At 44.4% G+C, this 22,481-nt stretch overlaps 1 protein-coding gene and 1 pseudogene across 2 annotated transcripts; both read left to right on the top strand.

Moving 5' to 3' along the window:
• Positions 1-1,830: 1,830 nt before the first annotated feature.
• Positions 1,831-5,467, top strand: LOC146686874 (uncharacterized; annotated as a pseudogene). Its single transcript, XR_014916578.1, has 3 exons — positions 1,831-2,139; positions 2,923-3,144; positions 3,575-5,467. The product of XR_014916578.1 is annotated as an uncharacterized LOC146686874 (transcript).
• Positions 5,468-5,668: 201 nt separating this feature from the next.
• LOC146686875 (uncharacterized) lies at positions 5,669-21,151 on the top strand. Its single transcript, XM_085439446.1, has 5 exons — positions 5,669-5,930; positions 7,630-8,230; positions 10,414-10,505; positions 11,263-11,478; positions 17,703-21,151. The coding sequence occupies exons 1-5, from the start codon at positions 5,780-5,782 to the stop codon at positions 19,142-19,144; spliced, it is 2,502 nt and encodes an 833-aa protein (XP_085295572.1). The 5' UTR covers positions 5,669-5,779; the 3' UTR covers positions 19,145-21,151.
• The last annotated feature ends 1,330 nt before the right edge of the window (positions 21,152-22,481 follow it).

Below are 22,481 nucleotides of genomic sequence, written 5' to 3' on the forward strand. Positions count from 1 at the left end.
AGGGAAGACAAAGAGGGGAAGGGAAGACAGGGCAGGCATGTGAGGAGAAGCAATCGCTCAAATAAAACAGGAAGAGGGACCCAGGACGGCAACGAGAAGCACAACAAACCCAGAACCATCAGAGTTTAACAGCAACACTGCAGTAACCATGAGGAGGAGTTTCATCTGTGTGTTTCCAAGAAGCTTTTGTTTACTAATCAGCAGGAAGCAGAACAAAGGGAGATGATCACAGGATCATTTCTTCCCACAGTTTTCGATGTCTTTGATTATTTCACTGCAGGGGGAAGAAACGAGCACAGATACAGAAGTAAAGTCAGTTACAGTAAAGGTAAAACATCCCCACGGTGCAGACTTCAGAGTCTAATCTGCAACATTTTACTTACTGTCCAGTTACAGATCGCATGTATCACATGACCTCAAATGATTTGTTTGTGAACAACATGACATGAAAGCAAATTAATTCACATTAAGTTCACTCCAGAGCACATCTGCTTATTCAAAGGGCTTAAAGTTGACCTCAAAAGGGCCTCAGCTGCCTGAGTCCAGTAAAAATACCTGTTAAAGCTTCACAAGGTTTTCCTTATTCTTCAGCTGCAATCACATAAATCTCCTGTTCAAACAAACTGCCCTTTATAATTGAAATGTGTGTTTATATTGCAGACATTTTATAACTGCAGACATGATCATCTAAAACATGAGCACCACACGTGGAGCTTAACTGGCAGCACAGAGGCCAACTGAAGACTGAGCTGTTCAAACACAGCTTATTAAACTACAGGTGGAAACAATCAGGAAAATCACAGGGCAGGAAGTCAAACCAGCACACTGCATGAAAGAAAATCAAACTTCAAAGTCAAACAGGAAATAATCAGAGGAGACTAAACCTAACATGAACGCAGAGCGACCGAGACATAAAAACAGCCCGAGACAGAAGGTGGACGATCAGCAGCACAAAGACAAAGACCTGAACCAACAACCAGGCAGACCTGAAGCAGCTGAAGCTCACAACCACTAAAAGAAGAAGCACGGTTACATTCAGATAATGCAGGCTGCACAAGAAAGTGTGTGTGTGTCTGCATGCCAAGTATCCTTGGGCAAGATACTAACCCCAAGTTGCTCTCTGGTGCATCCATCGGAGTGTGAATGTGTGCGAACGTCGTTAGAAAAGCACTCAGTTTAGAGTCAGTGCTTGTGAGAATGGGTGTGATTGGGTGAATGTGCCATGTTGTAACAGCACTCTGAGCACGCCGGGAGAGTAGAAAAGCTCTATATAAGAATCAGTCCATTTACCATTTACACACACACACAGAACCAAAAACACTGAGATAATCATGGAAACAGTGTAAAAATCAACAAACTCAACATTAACTCAAAATTAAAATTAGAAACAAATTTGGAAAACGTTTTGTTTTTTGGGGTTTTTTCCTAAATACGCCCACTCGACGCCATTTTTCTTGTACATGTACAAACATTTTCTCATAATTTTTCCAAATATTTAAAATTTGCCTTCTTGTTATTTTGCAATTTTCTCCAAAACCTTTATACTGTTAAACTACCAGAAATGTACCATTAGTGGTCATTTTTAAATTAAAATGTATTATTATTATTGTTATTGTTGTTATTTTGTTTGTTTTTGCAGTTTGTTGTTGTGCTTCTTGCCCTTTTTTGTTAATTTTTCTTGCTTCTTAGTTTGTTTTGTTGTAAACTGGTGAAAGTTTTCTTTGAATTTCTTCATTTTTACTTATTATTTATTTTAATCTTCAGTCTCAAACGTCTAAACAGATCGCAGATCGGCTGTGATCGAGTCCGGCTGTCCAACAGACTCCTGTCTGTAGAGGGCAGCACGACATTTCACAGTCCGCAAGCTGCTGGAAATTCATCAGACGAAGAAGAAATTCGGCGGAAGTAATCAATGAAAACTGTTGTTGTTGTTGTGTGAGCTGAGTGTGTGAGCTGCGGCAGCAACGATGCCTTCAGTTCAGTATCTGAGAGAGTTCATCAACGAGCGACTAACTGCTGCTGCTGAACAAATATTCTTGGAGTTTGAAAAAACGATCGTCCAGTACGAGGAAGAGATCGACCGTCAGCGCAGACTGCTGGATATCACCTGGAAACCCCAAATCAAGCTGCACAGGACAGGTGAGTCTGTGACGTGGAGCTCTGTGGGAAAGCTAGAATCATTTCCACGGGCTTCGTGACAGAAACACTGAGGGTAAAAGAACCAGCAGAAGAAACGCGTCACGCTACACAGCAGCGAACGCAAACGGCGTTAACAGATTACTGACGTCACGTTTTTGATCAGTGGTTGTTGATCGATGGTCGTGATAATTTGCATATTAGTGATCATAAAGTGACGTCACGGTTTCAGTCATCGTGCACACGTGCTGTTTGTTTGGAAACCTGCAGTCAGCTGAGACTGAGGAAGTCACCTGATGATGATGAGAAGTTTGTCCCGGTGAACAGAATCAGCCTGTGGGGAGGTCACGGTGGACAGGGCACGCGCACATTTTTTCTCTGATTTCATGAGAACGTTTTTTACTTTTAATGTTCATTCAGTACTTCCGGTGTTTCTGTCACGTGTCCGTCCTGGTAGTTGCAGTAGAGACTGGATGCTGTGTGAAATACAGACACATGAAAATGAATCCAGTGATGCGCTGATCTCATAAATCTGGACTGTATTCACAAAAGAACAGAAAACAAATCGTTTAAAGTGAGAAAAAATGAGCATTTCTTTGTCAGCTTATTTTAAATGTTCACGTTTTAAATGTTCACGTTTAAAGAGTCAAGTCGGATCCACGGTTTCTTCATGGATCTCTGAAGCTTTGGCCAAATAAAAATAATCAGCAGTAGTCGTATGTTTTAATGTGGTGTTTTCAATAAAGCACTCGACCTTTGCTTGCCTTGTGCTTTAAACATGTGCAGACGACCCACAGCAACATGTCAGCAGGGAGGAGGAGGTTCTCCCCGAGCAGCAGCTCTGTGGCCAAGAGGATCCAGAACCTCCACAGATTAAAGAGGAACAGGAGGGAGAGCAGCATGTAGTGAAGGAGGAGAGTGTAGACGTCATCATCTGGAACGAGAGCAGTCCTCAGCAGGAACACAAGGACGTCACCTGCAGCCCACAGATGAAGACACAAAGGACAGGTGTGTAGCATGAAACCATTTCAGTGAACCACAGCCGAGTGTGACTCCTGTGGATCTGAGTCAGGATTCAGTCTCAGCAGAAGAGTCCACGTTTTCATTCAGTGACATGTTACCAGCTGTTCCTCCTGATGCTGCCCGCACATTTATCCAGGCTTGGGATCATTGGGAAGCACAGACAGGCCTGTGTCTCCTCCTGGTCTCAAACCTGTGATCTCTGTCAGTGGAGCCACCGGGCACAAGTCATCCCATTAATGTTCTGAGCCTAATTTATCCCCCGGTGTTTGTACCAGACTTAATAGGACTAAATGCAAACATACCAACAGAATATTAGTTTACCTTCATCTCCTTCTCAGCTTCACTAATCGGTCATTTTTATTTCTTCTATGCAAAAGTGGAAATAATAACTTATTTCTTGTGCACCTTTGTTTAGACGTCCCACAGCAGCATGTCTGTGAGGAGGAGGAGGAGGAGGTTCTCACTGAGCAGCAGCTCTGGAACCAGGAGAGGAGCTCCAGTGTGGAGCAGGAGGAACCAGAAGCTCCACAGATTAAAGAGGAACAGGAGGAGTTCTGTCAGGAGGTGAGCCAGGAGACTGAGACCTTCATGGTGGAAGAAAGTGAGAAAGGAAGCAAGAATGCTGACTCAGGATTAACTGTGAGTTTCGGTTTAAAGCCAAAAATGAGAAATCGCAGACGTCTCGGTGCAGACGACGCTCCGAGCCAGCGTCGCTCTGACACGGCCAGCAAATCTGTAACATGTGACGTTTGTGGAAAAGGCTTCAAGTACAGATCCCGGATGCAAAGACATCAGAGAATCCACACAGGCGAGAAGCCGTATCCCTGTGAGATGTGTGGGAAAGGTTTTTCTCAGAAGGATGCTCTGACTGTGCACATGAGAACACACACAGGTGATAAGCCCTATGTTTGTAACACCTGTGGGAAAAGATGCTTGACCTCATCGACCCTTACCCGGCACGCCGCGGTCCACACGTGCCAGAAGCCCTATTCCTGCAAAACGTGTGGGAAAGGTTTTGCTCAAAAGTCCATTTTGCTGGTCCACACGAGAGTGCACACCGGCGAGAAGCCCTATCTGTGCAACATCTGTGGGAAGAGATTTTTTAAATTGTCAACGTTTAACATGCACATGTTTATCCACGCAGATGAAAAGCCGTATTCTTGCCAAACATGTGGGAAAGGTTTTAATCGAAGAACTGATTTGTACGTCCACAGCAGAATTCACAGAGGTGAGAAACCGTTTTGTTGCCCAACATGTGGCAAGTCTTTCAATCGGCGCAGTAATTTATTATCCCACACAAAAATCCACACGAGTGAGAAGCCCTATTCCTGCGAAACGTGCGGGAAGTCTTTCAATCGAGGCAGTAATCTGTTACGCCACATGAGGTCTCACACAGGGGAGAAGCCTTATGTTTGTAAGAGCTGTGGGACCAGGTTCGCTGACTCGTCGTCACTTAAAAGGCACAGAGGAGGAGCTGCTGAATGTGGAAGAAAAGCTTCTTTAAAATCCTCCTGAGAAACCACACAGCTGAGAGGCCGTGACTGTATCAGCGTTACTGCACCACGCAGCGGAGACGTCCTCTTGCTGTGCACCATGACATCCGCCACTGAATTAATCGAGTGGCACTAGCAGTGGGAGTGGGCGTGTGTTTTTGAGTCTAAAGATATGTTTTGAGAAAATCTTGGTTATTCAGTCTGTGTGCCTGTATGTGCTTCCTGTGGTAATGTCAATTTCCACAACAGCCTCTGTGGAATTTTGTCACAACAGTGGGGAAGTGGAGGGGAAGCTACTGGGAGTCTGAAGTTTTCAACAAGCAGCTTCTATAAGTTCTCTTTCCTTCCAGAGTCCGACGAACCTTTTCACCCTTACATTCGTCGCTGTGGCTCACGTGCTCCTGAACTTTAGTGTGGCTGTGCCACGAGCTCATTTGTAGCCCATCAGTTTTCTCCCACTTACAGACCTCTCTCTCTCTATCCACCTGCTCGTCCGTGGAGCGGATATGCAAGTGTTCTCAGCTGAATCATGGGGCGGATGCTGTGTTATTGGACTCGACAGCTCCAGACCACACAGGGTTTAAACCAGACGGCAGAAAGATTAAACGCATTTTCATCAGGTGTTTTTCAGCATGGTACCCTACAGATGAAGAGAATAAAGAACAAATATGAAAATGTGTCTTTGTTGTTTTTACTGCTACTTTGTGCAATAATGCATTTTTCAAATAATTTCTTTGCTTCGTGGATGGATGTACTTTATAAAAACAAAGCTTATCTGATGAGTAAAGTGTGAAGTGTAAAGCTTTTATTAAATAACTCGGAAAAACAAAAATGATTTCTTCTGCGGGTTTATTTGGTTTAGCTTTAAAACTTTGGATGATTCTGACTCATGAAGCAAGTTTTTCATCTTAATCCTGCAACCTGCCACAAATCTCTCCATTTTAGACATTTTACATTTGCTTTTCGTCTGTACAGGGCTTTTATTATGAAACTCTGGAACACGAGTAAGCCCTTTGGGCGCATGCGTAGAAGAAGCAGGTTTGCAGCAGCGGCTCTCCTGAGGCGCGGACCGAGCCGGAGCACGGTGTAGTATTCCCCCGCTCAGTACTCGGGTTACTGCAGTAGTCATGTGTACTCTTGAGTATCTGAAGGACTTTATCCAGCGGAGGCTGACGGCAGCCGCGGAGGAAATCTTCAGCGAGGTGGAGAAAACCTTCGTGCAGTACGAGGAGGAGCTCGACCGTCACCGGCAGCTGCAGCGGAAGCTGCTCCTCACAGGTGTGTAAAACCTGCACGTGCCGGAAATCCAGCCAGCGGTGCTGCGTTCGAGGTCAAACTGGGAGTCGGAATTTTATTATGAAACGTAGCCCACGAGCCCACATCCAAGATGGCGGCAGTGAACGTAAACTGTGGTAAAACTTGGAATGTGTGCAGCACAGCTGTGTACCCGTGACTCACTGGCTGTGTCCCAATTCAGGGTCTGCAGCCTCAACGATCCTCAAGGGCCGCGTGCTCAAAGGCCGCTAAGGCCGGAAGTGCGAGGTTTGTGAAGTGGGACGGTCTAGCCTCCGTTGCGCTGCCCAGGTTGCCTAGCAACCATGATACTAACAGCTGGAAACGTTTCATACAGCTGTGTTTGACAGAAATGAAGGAGAAAATCTTTTGTGCATTTGTTTGTTTGTTTCTACATGAGCTTTGATCATTCTCTGTGAGATTAAGCTCAGCTATTGAACGGCGTATATTTCAAAGTAAAGGCTTTAAAACCAAGTTAGTACAAACGTCACTAATGTCACATGACTTTGCCGACATGTGGCCAACAGTAATGTTTTAATGTTCTTCGTTATTAAACATTTGCACATAAATAAGTGACATAATATTCACTACTTAAAGTTTACTCTTCTTTTTTTTCGGCAAAATTATCCACCCCCACCGCCGCGCTATGCATTCTGGGATATGTTGGGCCACGAAGTCTACACCGCCACATCCTTAAAATTCAGGGAAATGAAGGACGCATTTGAGGGCCGCATTTCGAGCAGCCTTTGAATTGGGACAGCCTTCGGCGCGCCGCTGTGACGTAATCGGCCTTAAAATGTGGCCTTTAAGGCTGCAGACCCTGGATTGGGATACAGCCACTGACCTGCTCCACCCATGAATGTGCTGCACAGGTGCCAGAAACTGTCTGATGAGCTGAGCTCAGCAACAACAGGGAGGCTGCGCATCAGCTCACCTGAACACACCTGGCTGATGCACGAGCTCTGGAGCCGATCGGTGGTTGGCTGGATCCGCTTTATTCCAAACATGTAAACAATATACCGAAGTTAATTTAGCAAAGACAAACAAACAGCTTTACAAAATAACATACAAGGAAAGGAGTGGGAAGAAGTGCGCATGTCCCGCCCCTTCGCCACAGTTATCGGTCAATATTCAATCAGCGTCCTTGTTGATATAATCTGCAGTCATAATGATAACGAACATATTTCTAACATAATATACACACCACATAACATCACTTTGTTTTTGCCTCCACACAACAAAACCGACTCCTCCAGTTATGAGAAGTTAGTTGTAGAATCCAATAAGCAGGAATGAAACTCTGTCCACGGCCTGCCGGGAGACAGAGCTGTCAGATCATCAGCCTTTGTTTCCTCCTCACCTTCTGCAGGGAGGGCACGTCTGCTGAGACCCCTCTGACCCAGGCTTGGATGAGTCAGAGGAACTTAATGGATGGCTGGATTTGTTATACACCTATAAAGCTGAAACTTCTCCCCAACAGGAAATCTTTGTTTTTAGTTATGAACCTCTTGAAGCCATTCTTTCTTTTTTTATGTCTCATATTTAAAAACTGGATGTTAAATCTGATGCTCCTGACCTTTGCGTGTGTGTGAGTGAACCACAGAGTTCACTAACCCTCACCAGGATCTCTGTGGGTTTTACTATCATCATACTGTTAACTTATTTCTTGTGCAACTTTGTTTAGATGTCCCACAGCAGCCTGTAGGTAAGGAGGAGGAGGTTCTCCCTGAGCAGCAGCTCTGGAACCAGGAGAGGAGCTCCAGTGTGGAGCAGGAGGAACCAGAAGCTCCACAGATTAAAGAGGAACAGGAGGAACTGTGCAGCAGTCAGGAGGGAGAGCAGCTGGGACTGACGGAGGAGACGGATACCTTCATGGTGACTGTTGCTGAGGAAGGAGAGCACAGTGAACCAGACATGGAGCAGCTCTTCTCTCAGGGGCCTGATGCCTTCATGGTGACTGCCACATATGAGGAAAGTGAGGAAGGAAGGAAGCAGTTTTGTTGCCCAACGTGCGGCAAGTCTTTCAATCGGCGCAGTAATTTATTATCCCACACAAAAATCCACACGAGTGAGAAGCCCTATTCCTGCGAAACGTGCGGGAAGTCTTTCAATCGAGGCAGTAATCTGTTACGCCACATGAGGTCTCACACAGGGGAGAAGCCTTATGTTTGCAAGAGCTGTGGGACCAGGTTCTCTGAGTTCTCATCACTTAAAAGGCACAAAGCACATTTTGCACAGAGCTGCAATATGTGGAAGAAAAGTTACAGCATGTCCTTAAAATCCACGTGAGAACCACGCAGCTGAGAGGCCGTGACTGTGGCAGCTACACCACGCAGCTGAGACGTGGTCGTCCTGAAGCACCGATGGGCAGAAAACGTGTGGACACATCGACTGGACCGCGCTGCAGCAGCAGACTCGTTTCACACGAGGCTGCTGCTGCAGTGGGGCAAAAAAGTATTTAGTCAGCCACCGATTGTGCAAGTTCCCCCACCTAAAATGATGACAGAGGTCAGTAATTTGCACCAGAGGTACACTTCAACTGTGAGAGACAGAATGTGAAAAAAAAATCCATGAATCCACATGGTAGGATTTGTAAAGAATTTATTGGTAAATCAGGGTGGAAAATAAGTATTTGGTCAATAACAAAAATACAACTCAATACTTTGTAACATAACCTTTGTTGGCAATAACAGAGGTCAAACGTTTACTATAGGTCTTTACCAGGTTTGCACACACAGTAGCTGGTATTTTGGCCCATTCCTCCATGCAGATCTTCTCGAGAGCAGTGATGTTTTGGGGCTGTCGCCGAGCAACACGGACTTTCAACTCCCGCCACAGATTTTCTATGGGGTTGAGGTCTGGAGACTGGCTAGGCCACTCCAGGACTTTCAAATGCTTCTTACGGAGCCACTCCTTTGTTGCCCGGGCGGTGTGTTTTGGATCATTGTCATGTTGGAAGACCCAGCCTCGTTTCATCTTCAAAGTTCTCACTGATGGAAGGAGGTTTTGGCTCCAAATCTCACGATACATGGCCCCATTCATTCTGTCCTTAACACGGATCAGTCGTCCTGTCCCCTTGGCAGAAAAACAGCCCCATAGCATGATGTTTCCACCCCCATGCTTCACAGTAGGTATGGTGTTCTTGGGATGCAACTCAGTATTCTTCTTCCTCCAAACACGACGAGTTGAGTTTATACCAAAAAGTTCTACTTTGGTTTCATCTGACCACATGACATTCTCCCAATCCTCTGCTGTATCATCCATGTGCTCTCTGGCAAACTTCAGACGGGCCTGGACATGCGCTGGCTTCAGCAGGGGAACACGTCTGGCACTGCGGGATTTGATTCCCTGCCGTTGTAGTGTGTTACTGATGGTGACCTTTGTTACTTTGGTCCCAGCTCTCTGCAGGTCATTCACCAGGTCCCCCCGTGTGGTTCTGGGATCTTTGCTCACCGTTCTCATGATCATTTTGACCCCACGGGATGAGATCTTGCGTGGAGCCCCAGATCGAGGGAGATTATCAGTGGTCTTGTATGTCTTCCATTTTCTGATGATTGCTCCCACAGTTGATTTTTTCACACCAAGCTGCTTGCCTATTGTAGATTCACTCTTCCCAGTCTGGTGCAGGTCTACAATACTTTTCCTGGTGTCCTTCGAAAGCTCTTTGGTCTTGGCCATGGCGGAGTTTGGAGTCTGACTGTTTGAGGCTGTGGACAGGTGTCTTTTATACAGATGATGAGTTCAAACAGGTGTCATTCATACAGGTAACGAGTGGGGGACAGAAAAGCTTCTTACAGAAGACGTTACAGGTCTGTGAGAGCCAGAGATTTTCCTTGTTTGAGGTGACCAAATACTTATTTTCCACCCTGATTTACGAATAAATTCTTTACAAATCCTACCATGTGGATTCATGGATTTTTTTTTCACATTCTGTCTCTCACAGTTGAAGTGTACCTCTGGTGCAAATTACTGACCTCTGTCATCATTTTAAGTGGGGGAACTTGCACAATCGGTGGCTGACTAAATACTTTTTTGCCCCACTGTATCTGTTTTCAGTCTGAGGGAAACAGCACCAACAGTTCAAGGCAGAAAAACGTGAATCTTTCATGTTTTCATGAAGTCTCGGTGGCTCGGTGTGAGCCCCGTCTTTTAGCCTGTTTGTTTCTCTTTAGTTCTCCGAGCGGGATCACCGACATCTGTCACTGAGTTAGAGTTAGTGTTCTGGGAAATAAATGAGTGTAAAGACTGAGCAGTGCGAGCGGCTCATGTGTTTGGACGTTTTCTTGGTCTGTGTGTAAATAACAACATTAGAATCCAGCAGAAACACTGAGGTGTTTTTAAAAAGCTCAAGTTTCTCTTCCCTTAACCTAAAGGAGCCCACCTCTCCCCCAGACCTCCCTCTCTCACCCAGACCTCCCTCTCTCACTTCGACCTCCCTCTCTCACCCCGACCTCCCTCTCTCACCCAGTCCTTCTCTGCTGGAGAATCCCAGCAGATTCAATCCATCCAGCTCTCAGAGAAACTGGAACAAAAGCTCCATCTCAGTCTCTACAGGCTTCAGTTAGCATGTCAAAGGTTAAAGTTCATGACATCACAATTGCAGGAGAAAGCCTCCTCTCTATAGAAAGAGCACGCAGCACAACTCAGGTCTGCGACGGCACAGGCCGAGTCCACAGCTGAACCCAGCAGAAGAGCTGTGGTGGAAGTGGAACGAGTGACACGACGCTGTGAAGAAGAGCGAGCTCCAGACAACTTTACACATCTGTAACTTTATACTCCTGTAAGTGTCCTTTACAGTCACATTTTTACTGAGGTGACATACTTTAATACATATTCTGAATTTTGATATTTGAGAATAATTTATTTGTGATTATTTCATGAAATTTATTGTGAAGGTTTGTGTGGAAAATAAAGGAGTGAACAAAGTGGTTTGACTCTTGTGTCCTGGGTGCGCTCCTTTTAAATATAAATAACATGAGAACTGTAAGGAGTTCAAATGGACACTACACTTATATTAAACTTTTATGTATTTAATGTGTGTTGAGACTCCAGTCGGGTACATCCTTCCTCTTTCTTGTGGTGACCTACAAATAAAAGAAATACACAAGAACAAACATGAAAATATGGTTCTTTATTTATTATTATTTTGTGCAGAAATCCTCATTTTTCCTTTTTTCGATTTTCTTCTGTGTCTCTGTGACATTTCACTAAGTTGCTTTTCGTCTGTACAGGGCTTTTATTGTGAAACTCCGGGAGAGGAAGAACCCTTTGGGCGCATGCGTAGAAGAAGCAGGTTTGCAGCAGCGGCTCTCCTGAGGCGCGGACCGAGCTGGAGCACGGTGTAGTATTCCCCCGCTCAGTACTCGGGTTACTGCAGTAGTCATGTGTACTCTTGAGTATCTGAAGGACTTTATCCAGCGGAGGCTGACGGCAGCCGCGGAGGAAATCTTCAGCGAGGTGGAGAAAACCTTCGTGCAGTACGAGGAGGAGCTCGACCGTCACCGGCGGCTGCAGCGGAAGCTGCTCCTCACAGGTGTGTAAAACCTGCACGTGCCGAAAAGCTAGCGAGGAGTTGTGCCACAGCGGTCTTGCACGCGGGTGTCCGCGCGGACAGCCTGAGCCAACATGGCCGAGAGTCACGGGGTCACTTCCGGCGTCATCCTCAGCTTTCGCCCCCCTTTGGTGTCAAACCTGCGCCTCTGGGCTATGCGTTGGCTGTACTGATGTAAGTTTGCCTGCTGTCAGTGGTTTACTTTAAGGGTCCACGAAGCTGTGACGGCTCGATAGTAGAGCTGTGAAATGTAAACGGCTTCACTGAGCTCGATTCTTCAGTTTGAGGGTAAATCTCTGAACACGGAGCTCGTGAAGGATGTCGCGAGTCTGACAGCAGGTTGGGAGGTCAGTAGAAACCAGACCTGTCCGGGTGTAACAGCGTCTCAGACACGAGGCACATCCGGCTCTTTAAGAATCTAAAAGCTGGATGATGTCACACATTAAAGCTGAAAGTTGTTCCTGTTACTATTATATCCAAACTGTGTGACGCTGTTCTCGCTCATTGTCGCTCTGATATCATATCAGTGTAATGCAGTGACTGTTACAGAGGAGAAAACCATCTTCCACGTCGAACAAGATAAACCAGATTAGAACATGCTGCTGTTTTATTCTGATAAGTATGCTGACAGCACGCTGCACTCCTCCCTGCCTGAACCTGAAATGTGTTACTTAAAATATAAAACTAATAAACTACCAGTTAAAGTATTTACTGTTGGCCAATCAAAAGTCAAAGGAATCATTCTGTTTCCTTATCTGCGTTTCATGGATCGATATCGGTGCTGCATCATGTCTGTGCCATCACATGTTTGTATTAAAGCAGTGTGAGAATGGTACTAATGGAAGATGACGGTGATGTGGTATCTGAACAGCTGGTGGAGCCTCCACTTGTCTAAAATTGTGGCTTTAAAGTCAGAAAGCGATTTGAGGTCACATGTTTGCTCCTGATTCGTGTCAGCGAATGTTTCTATTCGTCCTCTCACTGACACAGAGATGCAGAACAGTAATAGTCACCTGAGACGATTTCCCAGCAGCGTTACACCAGCGGCAGGCTGAGCTGCCGATGCCGGCAGGATGGATCCATGTTTCCATGGTTGCTCTGACCTCGAGACTGATCATACCCGGAAACGTTTTTCCTTCTTGTGTTTTAGTTTTAGTGAGACTGAAAACTGTAGCCTCGGTGTCTTGTCCGTTCTGACAGCGGTGGTACCCGCTGTGGTCTTCTGCTTCAGGCTTTAGCATGCCGCCCATTCAGAGATGCTCTTCTGATCACTTTGGATGTGACGAGCAGCGATTTTAGTTACTGCTGTCGTCCTGTCTCAGAGTTCTGCCGTTCTCCTCTGACACAAAGAAGGTACTTCCTCTCAGAGAACTGCTGCTCTCCGGATAGTTTCTCTTTTTCAGACCTCCTTTGTAGGGCTGGGCCGTATCATACCATTCACGGTAACACCGGTATAATGTTAGGCAATGATAAGAAAATGAAATATTGTGATAGAATATGAGGAAAAGGCGCATGTGCAGTGTTTTCATAAACACATGGCAGAAAAAGCATGGCGGTGACGGAGAATGAGAAGAGTGAAAGCAGATCGCTGAATGAAACGGATGAACCAGAACTGGTTTGTAAAAATGCTGCAACTTCAGTGGTGGAGCTGGTTTAGCTTTCGTCCGGCACTCAAAAGTCTGTCAAAAAATGTTTCAGTACGACTTTGCTAAGCTGCGAAGCTGCACCGCTTGATGGACTGTCGGAGCATTACGGCTATCGTAGGCTGAGCCTCGCGGAGTGATGCGTACCGTGCTTCAACATGACGTTACCGTATTGTTTGTGTATAAGGACCCAAAATGGCAGCTGTTAAGAGACGTGCGCATGAAGCGGATTTTAAACTCAAGGCTATCGGTCATGCAGTAGAACATGGGAACAGAGCAGCTGTGAGAGAATTCAGCATTATGAGTCAATGGTACAAAAGTGAAGAATGAGTTGAGTCAAGTTAGACATATCTGACTGTTTTTTACTGCAGTTCCATGTTTCAAAGCTCCTCTTTTTACCTTTGGTGGTTATTATACATGGTTATGCTCAGCATATGTCAGCCCATTTGCCTTTTGGTTAAACTGTCAGCACGGAATTTGCATTTGCACTGTTAAAATGTTATATATACACATAAAAACAGCTGCTTGTTTACGTGAAAATACATTCATGGGGTTTTTTTGCACTAGTAAAGTTGTGGAGTTGTACAGTATTTTGTCTCGCATCAATTATATCGTCCGTTATATCGTTATCGCAAATTTTCAAATGTACATCGTTGTAAGTATTTTTGGTCATATCGCCCTGCCCTACTTCTTTGTAAACTCTGAGATGTCTGTGTGGGAAAACCAGCCAATCAGCAGTTTCTGAAATAGGACACTAAAAGTTTCTTAAATCACTTTTCTTCCTCAATTTTCTGATGCTCAGTTTGACCCCCGGCTGATTGTCGTCACCATCTCTACATGCATAAATACACTGAGCTGCTGCCATGTCATTGGCTGATTAGAGATTAGTGTTAATGAGTGAGTGTAGACCACAGCTTGGTACATCTGTTATTGTTTGATATTCATGAGCTGTGGGCAGAAACTGAGTGAGTGAGATCACAGATGAAGGCGGAGAAAACGAGCGTCGTCCAAACGGTGTCTGGACTCTGCGTCAGAGGGAGGGTGAGGAGCTTGGTTATTCAGGAGCGTCTCCGAGCTCCTCAAGGAGCAAGTGGAGATATTCGGGCATCTGGCCAGGATGGCTCCTGGGTGAGGTGTTCCAGGCATGTCCTACCAGGAGAAGCCTCCAGGGCAGACTTGGGGCACACTGGAGAGATTACGTCTCAGATGGCTTGGAATGAGTTGGAGAAGCTGGCTGGGAAGAGGGAGGCCCCCGTGATCCGGAGCCTGGTCAGGAAATAGGTGGAACCAGTAATAGGTGTTTGAGTTTCAGTAGAGATCTGTAAGCAGTGACAGGAAAAATTCCCCCAGGTATTAAAATGCTAATTTCCAGGTTAATATTTGTTATTCTGAGGGCCTGAAGGGCTTTAAAAGTAAAAGGAATTTTGCATTACTGCCCCCTTGTGGCGAGAGTAGTTATTTAAAACCAAAAACCTCCAGTGGTGATTGTAGAGTCTGTTGGGCCCCCAGGCAAAAATTCGTATTTATTCATTATTTATAAAAACAAACAAAACATAAATAATCATTTAAATAATAAGCAAGTTCAATTTTAATTTTCCTAAGAAGTTTCCTGTCTTGGTTGATGGCAAACGGATCCTCTGAACATCTGTAATTAACACAAAGTCTCTTTATATGTAGCTACTTAAAAACATCAAAGGTGCTGATATTGATATGAGTTATATGACTAAACCTAGAACATAAGACACACACAGCTGTACCTCAGCGTCAGACCTAGAATGAGCCTGGCAAACAGAAATGTGGCTCTGCAACAAATTTTATTGGAAAAATATTTTCACTGTGAGCAGCAGCAACTTCCCATCTCAATGAGAATGACTTGAAAGAGGAATACAGTGGCTATCCTGTGATGTACAGGTCCTTCTCAAAAAATTAGCATATTGTGATAAAGTTCCTTATTTTCTGTAATGTACTGATAAACATTAGACTTTCATATATTTTAGATTCATTACACACAACTGAAGTAGTTCAAGCCTTTCATTGTTTTAATATTGATGGTTTTGGCATGCAGCTCATGAAAACCCAAAAGTCCTATCTCAAAAAATTAGCATATTTCACCCGACCAATAAAAGAAAAGTGTTTTTAATACAAAAAAAGTCAACCTTCAAATAATTATGTTCAGTTATACACTCAATACTTGGTCGGGAATCCTTTTGCAGAGATGACTGCTTCAATGCGGCGTGGCATGGAGGCAATCAGCCTGTGGCACTGCTGAGGTGTTATGGAGGCCCAGGATGCTTCGATAGCGGCCTTAAGCTCATCCAGAGTGTTGGGACTTGCGTCTCTCAACTTTCTCTTCACAATATCCCACAGATTCTCTATGGGGTTCAGGTCAGGAGAGCTGGCAGGCCAATTGAGCACAGTAATACCATGGTCAGTAAACCAGTTACCAGTGGTTTTGGCACTGTGAGCAGGTGCCAGGTCGTGCTGAAAAATGAAATCTTCATCTCTATAAAGCTTTTCAGCAGATGGAAGCATGAAGTGCTCCAAAATCTCCTGATAGCTGCATTGACCCTGCCCTTGATAAAACACAGTGGACCAACACCAGCAGCTGACATGGCACCCAGACCATCACTGACTGTGGGTACTTGACACTGGACTTCAGGCATTTTGGCATTTCCCTCGCCCCAGTCTTCCTCCAGACTCTGGCACCTTGATTTCCGAATGACATGCAAAAGTTGCTTCCATTCGAAACAGTACTTTGGACCACTGAGCAACAGTCCAGCGCTGCTTCTCTGTAGCCCAGGTCAGGCGCTTCTGCCGCTGTTTCTGGTTCAAATGCGGCACCTGTAGCCCATTTCCTGCACACGCCTGTACACGGTGGCTCTGGATGTTTCTACTCCAGACTCAGTCCACTGCTTCCGCAGGTCCCCCAAGGTCTGGAATCGGTCCTTCTCCACAATCTTCCTCAGGGTCACCTCTTCTCGTTGTGCAGCCTTTTCTGCCACACTTTTTCCTTCCCACAGACTTCCCACTGAGGTGCCTTGATACAGCACTCTAGGAACAGCAATTTCTTTCTGTGTCTTACCCTCTTGCTTGAGGGTGTCAATGATGGCCTTCTGGACAGCAGTCAGGTCGGCAGTCTTACCCATGATTGCGGTTTTGAGTAATGAACCAGGCTGGGAGTTTTTAAAAGCCTCAGGGATCTTTTGCAGGTGTTTAGAGTTTGTTTGTTGATTCAGATGGTTAGGTTAATAGCTCGTTTAGAGAACCTTTTCATGATATGCTCATTTTTTGAGATAGGAATTTTGGGTTTTCATGAGCTGTATACCAGAATCATCAATATTAAAATGATGAAAGGCTTGAACTACTTCAGTTGTGTGTAATGAATCTAAAATATATGAAAGTCTAATGTTTATCAGTACATTACAAAAAATAATGAACTTTATCACAATATGCTAATTTTTTGAGAAGGACCTGCACATATGGTCCGTGTAGGGCAAAAGTTTTGGGCGTGAAATAAAGAGAAAGACATTTCTTCCACTTTGTTCTCCAGACTCAGTTTTTAGAGCAGGTGATGACATCATCCAGTGGCAACAAAATTCCTTGAAAAGTCAAATTCTAGATAAAAATTGGTGCCCGTTTTTTTCAGACACTCTCAAATTCAAATGAATCGGGAAAAATTCTGTTTTTTGGATTTTGTGAAAATCATGTGACGAATCACCACCGAAAGTCATAGCACACTATTCCCCATCAAGCCTCACACAATAATATAACAGGTTGCGAGGCGTTTTGCTTCAAAATTTAGAAGTGAGCTGTTGCATCAGCACAATTAATTAACTTGGAGATTCGGATCTGGAATTGATATGTCACTGTGAGATGATGGTTTTATTAGAGAGGACGTCTCACTGTAAGGGAGAACTTCAGAAATGCTGGTTTTGGCCTTCCACCGAAGAAAACTCACCAGATTTCTGATAAAAACATTGTTGCACAGTTTGGTAAAATAAGGTGTGGTGGGACGTGGTCTGCGGTGCCGTGCAGGGAGGGCAGACGCACCTGCACGGCACCCGTAATCACGCCCGCCGGGTTAAAACACGGGGACTCAGGTGTGTGTGGTTGTTGTTGTGGTGAGTGTGAATAAAAATGGCTCAAAATGATATTCCGTGGTCCCGCCGTTCCTTATTCTCACCACCACAAAGGTTTCGCTTACTGATGCTTAAAATACATTGTTGTTTGTCCTATGGACAAAAATGACAGGAAACAAACGGGTATCTATGAGTAAAGTGACAGAGTGTTTGCCTGTAAGCAATAGTGATGACTAACTGCACGTTGAATTTATGGCAGTGTAACAGACTCATGCTGCTTCAGCCTTTTTCTCTCCAAAAGATCAGCGAGATAAAACACTCCTCTCTGATGGTTTATGCTCTGTAATGAAGTTAGGAAGTGAGCTAACGTTTGATCTGCCGTTAGCCGCTTTGAGGTCTGCTCTGACTGAAAATGTGTCGCCCAAATTATTTGGCACACTTCAGATTTCATTTGTGTAGTAACGTATTGCCTTTGTTCCTCCAGACCTCCCACAGCAACGTGAAAATGGAGAGGAGGAGATTCTTACTGACCAGGAGAGACCCTCAGGTGTGGACCAGGATGAACCACAGCAACCACGGATTAAAGAGGAACAGGAGAACCCCCAACCTCCACAGATAAAAGAGGAGGAGGAAGAAGTTAGCACCAGTCCAGAGGACCCAGAATCTTCACAGATTAAAGAAGAAGGGAAGGAACCCTGCACCAGTCAGGATGGAGAGCAGGTCGTGCTGAAGGAGGAGACTGATACCTTTACGGTGACTCCTGTTCACGAGGAAGATGGCTGCAGTGACGCAGGACCAAACAATGTTCTGCTCTCCCCTCTGAGCCCTCCTGACGCTGAGAATGGGAAGAAGTACTATCGTATTTACACAATGAAATATCTTGAAAGAATTCAGACAGTTGACAAAAGATACTGTTGCAAAATATGTGGGAAAGGTTTCGCTCACAGGTGTAATTTGGTGGACCACATGAGAATTCACACTGGTGAAAAGCCATACACATGTGAAACATGCGGGAAAAGTTTCAACAGAGTTGGTAATTTTAATGCCCACATGAGAAACCACACGGGTAAGAAGCCCTATGCTTGTGAAACGTGTGGGAAAGGTTTTAATCATCGATGCAATTTGGTGGACCACGTGAGAATTCACACAGGAGAGAAACCATACACATGTGAAACATGTGGGAAAAGTTTCAATCGAGTTGGTAATTTTAATGCCCACATGAGAACTCATGCAAGTAAGAAGATGTTTTCTTGTGAAACCTGCGGGAAAGGTTTCAATAGAAGGGGCCACTTTAATGCCCACCTGAAAACGCACACAGGTGAGAAACCTTATCCCTGTTACACGTGTGGGAAAACATTTATAAATGCATCAAGGCTCAAATTTCACATGATAATTCACACCGGTAAGAAACCCTATTCTTGTGAAACATGTGGGAAGCGTTTCATTCGAAAAGTGCACTTAACCACCCACGTGAGAATTCACACAGGTGAGAAACCTTATCCCTGCGAGGTATGTGAGAAAAGATTTATTGACGCGTCAACGTTGAAGTGTCACATGAGAACTCACACAGGTGAAAAACCGTATGTTTGTAACATCTGTGGGAAAGCATTTTCTGTCTTATCGACCTTTAAAAGTCACACCTCGGTTCATACAGGTGAGAAACCGTATTCCTGTGAAATATGTGGGAAAACATTCAGTCGCAGTGGTCACTTGACTGTACACGTAAGAACTCACACGGGTGAGAAGCCATACTCGTGTAAAACATGTGACAAAACTTTCAGTCAAAGGCATCATTTGACTTCCCACATGAGATCTCACACAGGTGAGAAGCGGTATTCTTGCCAAATGTGTGAGAAAAGCTTTGTTCAAAGCAGTCATTTGTGGCGCCACATGCGAACTCACACAGGCGAGACATCGTCGTCCTGAAACATCTCTGTGGGATTATCTTCAAGTGACGCTTAGGAAAATAAAAGAGGTTAACAGAGGAACTTTCAGATCTCAGAGCTCTGTAGTTTATTGCATGTGACAAAGTACTCGATGGATCAAATGAATCATGATTTGATCTTTCAGAGCCGACAGTGAGGCTGTCAGATTTGTCCGGTCTGTAAGTTTTGATTTTTACAGAAACACGTTGCATATTTTGAAAAATGCTGCCTTTCGTCTCCTGTTTTGTTCACTTTTGTGCTGTTCTCATGATGTAAACATGAGAAAAAGAAGTTAATGTTACAACATGTTAAGGCTTTTACTTTTTCTTATCTCTCTTCTTTTTCTCGTCACCCCCCCATGGCAGTTGTGCAGGCTACCCCTCGCTGGGCCTGGTCCTGTTGGAGGTTTCTTCCTGTTAGAAGGGAGTTCTTCCTCCCCACAGTGCTCCATGTGTCTGATTGGTTCTCTTCAAGAGTGTAGTTAAGGCTACTGTTATAGAGATAATCATAGTCACAATTACTTAGATCATTATTGGCCAGTTATTGAACTTAAAATGTCTTTTTACTGACTGTATACACACACACACACACACACACACACACACACACACACACACACAACCCTTATAGTTAAAATAAAAAGTGGTTTAATCCTAATAATTTTTTTCATCATTGAAAGCAAAAATCTGCAGACCTCATTCTGGGATGTGAACCTTACCCATAAAGCTCTTTGAGATGACTGTTATTGTGAACTTGGCAGTGTTGGAAGGTTACTTTTAGAATGTATTCCACTACAGATTACATAATACATGCCCCAAAATGTAGTTTGTAACATATTTCATTAAATTACTTAATGTCAGTAACATGTTCTGAATACTTTAGATTACTTGATATATTGTCATGGTTTTTACAACTACATGGATGTACTGTGTGATTTGTTACTATTACTGAAGGCTACTTGCCACTGAGCTAATATTGTTAGCTGGCGTTAGCTGAGGTTAGTTCATAGACTGCTTTAGGAACTGCACATGATTATTTGCACCTAGCAGGCTGTTAATGCTTTCCACCAAGTTTAGCAGTCTGCACTCTAATAGTAATAAATCACACAGCAGTAGTAAAATCGAAGATACTGAAGTGGCACATAACCCAGGTAGCTACCACAACTAAAACAAGGTAGCTGCAGTCGGCTAATGTTAGTTTTAAAAAAGAGCTTACTTCCAGATGTTTCTTTACGTTGGAGTCTTTTGACGCTGAAAGCAGCTTGGTTGCTGACAAACAGTTTTCATTGCACGGTCAGATTTCATCCCTTTCTTCTTTAAATATGAAGTATTGTTGGAAATTCCAAGTAATAAATGTATTCCTACCTGTGCACTGTTGGTTCTGTTGTGCTGGCTCCAGGTCCATTGTGTAACTGATGCCACCAACATTAACAGGACGCTTGCTTCAGAGCCTTTATTGTGTGTTTGTTTGGGTTTCTGACAATGCGTTTAAAAATTAGAGAGGGGACAGCCGAACATATGAAACATATGTATGTATCGTATGTAATTATCACCTTTTTAAACGGTAACTGTAACAGAATACAGTTACTCACATTTTTGTATTTTAAATGTCTTCCATTACTCCCCAACACTGGAACTTGCTCTATTGATAAAACTGGCTTGAGCTGAGCAGAGGTTCCATCTTACTTTGTCTTTGTTTGCATGTTTATGCGTCACGTTTCTCTTTCTTTGTGCGGCTGGATTTACAGGAAGTGTTCCAGCTCCCGCACCATTAGTGTAGTGTCTAATATTACAATAGTTTTCTCATTATTTTAAGTATATGTTTCCAAAGAGTCTTTTTTTTTTTTTTTTACATCAGTGTTTCTCCATGAAAACACTTCCTGAGTTTGGTCAGTTTTAGTAGAATTTTCTTTTGCTTAGTTTATATTTTCGTCTATTTTATGATTAGTCTTTTCACTGTTTCACTCACTGCTGTAAATGAACCTGTAGAAATAAAATTCCTTTTGTCAAAGAAACCTGATAACATTTCTTTCACTGCTCCTTAGAGTGTGTGTGTGTGTGTGTGGGGGGGGGGGGGGGTAATATGGGTGTCATCAGACCAGCTAAACTTCCTGCAGTGGCTCATCCAGCGATGAGAGCTGATGATGGTCGGGTCTCGGGCTACCACCCAGTTTTCAGATGAAGAGTTTCCAAAGGGAGCGCATCAGGTGAGAAGTGCGAGGACCATGAGGCATCCATCAGTCATCCCAGAGCTGCGATCTGAAGCCACGCAACGACTACAGACCGTTGGTCAAATTCATGACTGAAGCAGCAGCAGGTGTACGAGTGCAGAGTTAAACCGCTCTCAAGTCTCAGGTGAGTAAAGCAAATAACTACCAATGGAAGTGAAGGATATCGCCTGCTGACCTATCAGGGAGTCGTAAATGCATTTTAGCTGAGGTCACCAATAGGCGGGCTGCGGCCCGGATGATTACTAGATTCTAGACTAATTTTAATCTGCCTCACCGGCGTGAAAGTGCTGCGAGCGCACCAACATGTTTATGAAGATGTCTCTGAAGGTGAGGCTTCTCCACCTCACAGCTCCACCCAGGCCGTACGCCACCTCCTCGTGAGCTCAGAGATCTCGGGTCCCTGTTGCTGCTTCCACATGGGAAACTGGAAAAACCTGACGTCATTTCCCTGGGGGTCCCCTTCTGGTCAAGTGTGCGGTTGTGACAGTTTATAATGCAGCAGGCCACCATGGCGACCACTTTATGTCCCATAATGCACTATGTTATGACAGTCCAAGAAAAACCAGGAGTGGAAGGAGGAGCAAACACCTGATGAGTCCGTGGGTGGATTTTCTCTCAGATGTGGACACAGTTCCACAAACAGGTTTGGCCTCAGCCCCCCCCCCCACACACACACACACACACACACACACACAGACACACAGGCTTCTCATCCAGAGAGTCATTGGTGGGGTTTTGCTGTGTTTTGGTGATTCTGTGCGAGAGATAGTGAATCAGTGATCAGAGACATGGAGCCAGACGCTCTGCCTGTTCCTAAATAAAAACCAGTTCATCAGCAATTCTGCTCCCAGGTGTAAAATGCACAAAAGAAATGCACAGTTATAGAAGTTTTAGTGTATTTTATATAAACATATGTGTCCGCTGGTTAATTGCATAATGACGTGGAAGCAGGGACCTCACAGCACAAACATACTCCCAGCCTGGTGTTAGTAGTAACAAGAAGTCACCAGCGAAAGGAGAACCATGACACACGTTTAACGAAGGAAGGTTTAATCATCAAAATGATTTATTACAAAAATAGACATAACAGTGGGCAGAGAGAACAGAG

This window comes from Copadichromis virginalis, linkage group LG18 (genome assembly GCF_057382275.1).
Source record: "Copadichromis virginalis isolate Kocher_CV1m ecotype Utaka linkage group LG18, C_Virginalis_male_GT1.1, whole genome shotgun sequence".
In the NCBI taxonomy this organism is placed as follows: Eukaryota; Metazoa; Chordata; class Actinopteri; order Cichliformes; family Cichlidae; genus Copadichromis; species Copadichromis virginalis.

Bases quoted from the DNA above. Each gene is read 5' to 3' on its own strand.
- LOC146686875 (XM_085439446.1), top strand. From the start codon at position 5,780: ATGTGTACTCTTGAGTATCTGAAGGACTTTATCCAGCGGAGGCTGACG. The intron at 5,931-7,629 runs GTGTGTAAAACC...AACTTTGTTTAG, and splicing joins GCGGAAGCTGCTCCTCACAG to ATGTCCCACAGCAGCCTGTA. The intron at 10,506-11,262 runs GTTAGCATGTCA...GGCTCTCCTGAG, and splicing joins CTCAGTCTCTACAGGCTTCA to GCGCGGACCGAGCTGGAGCA.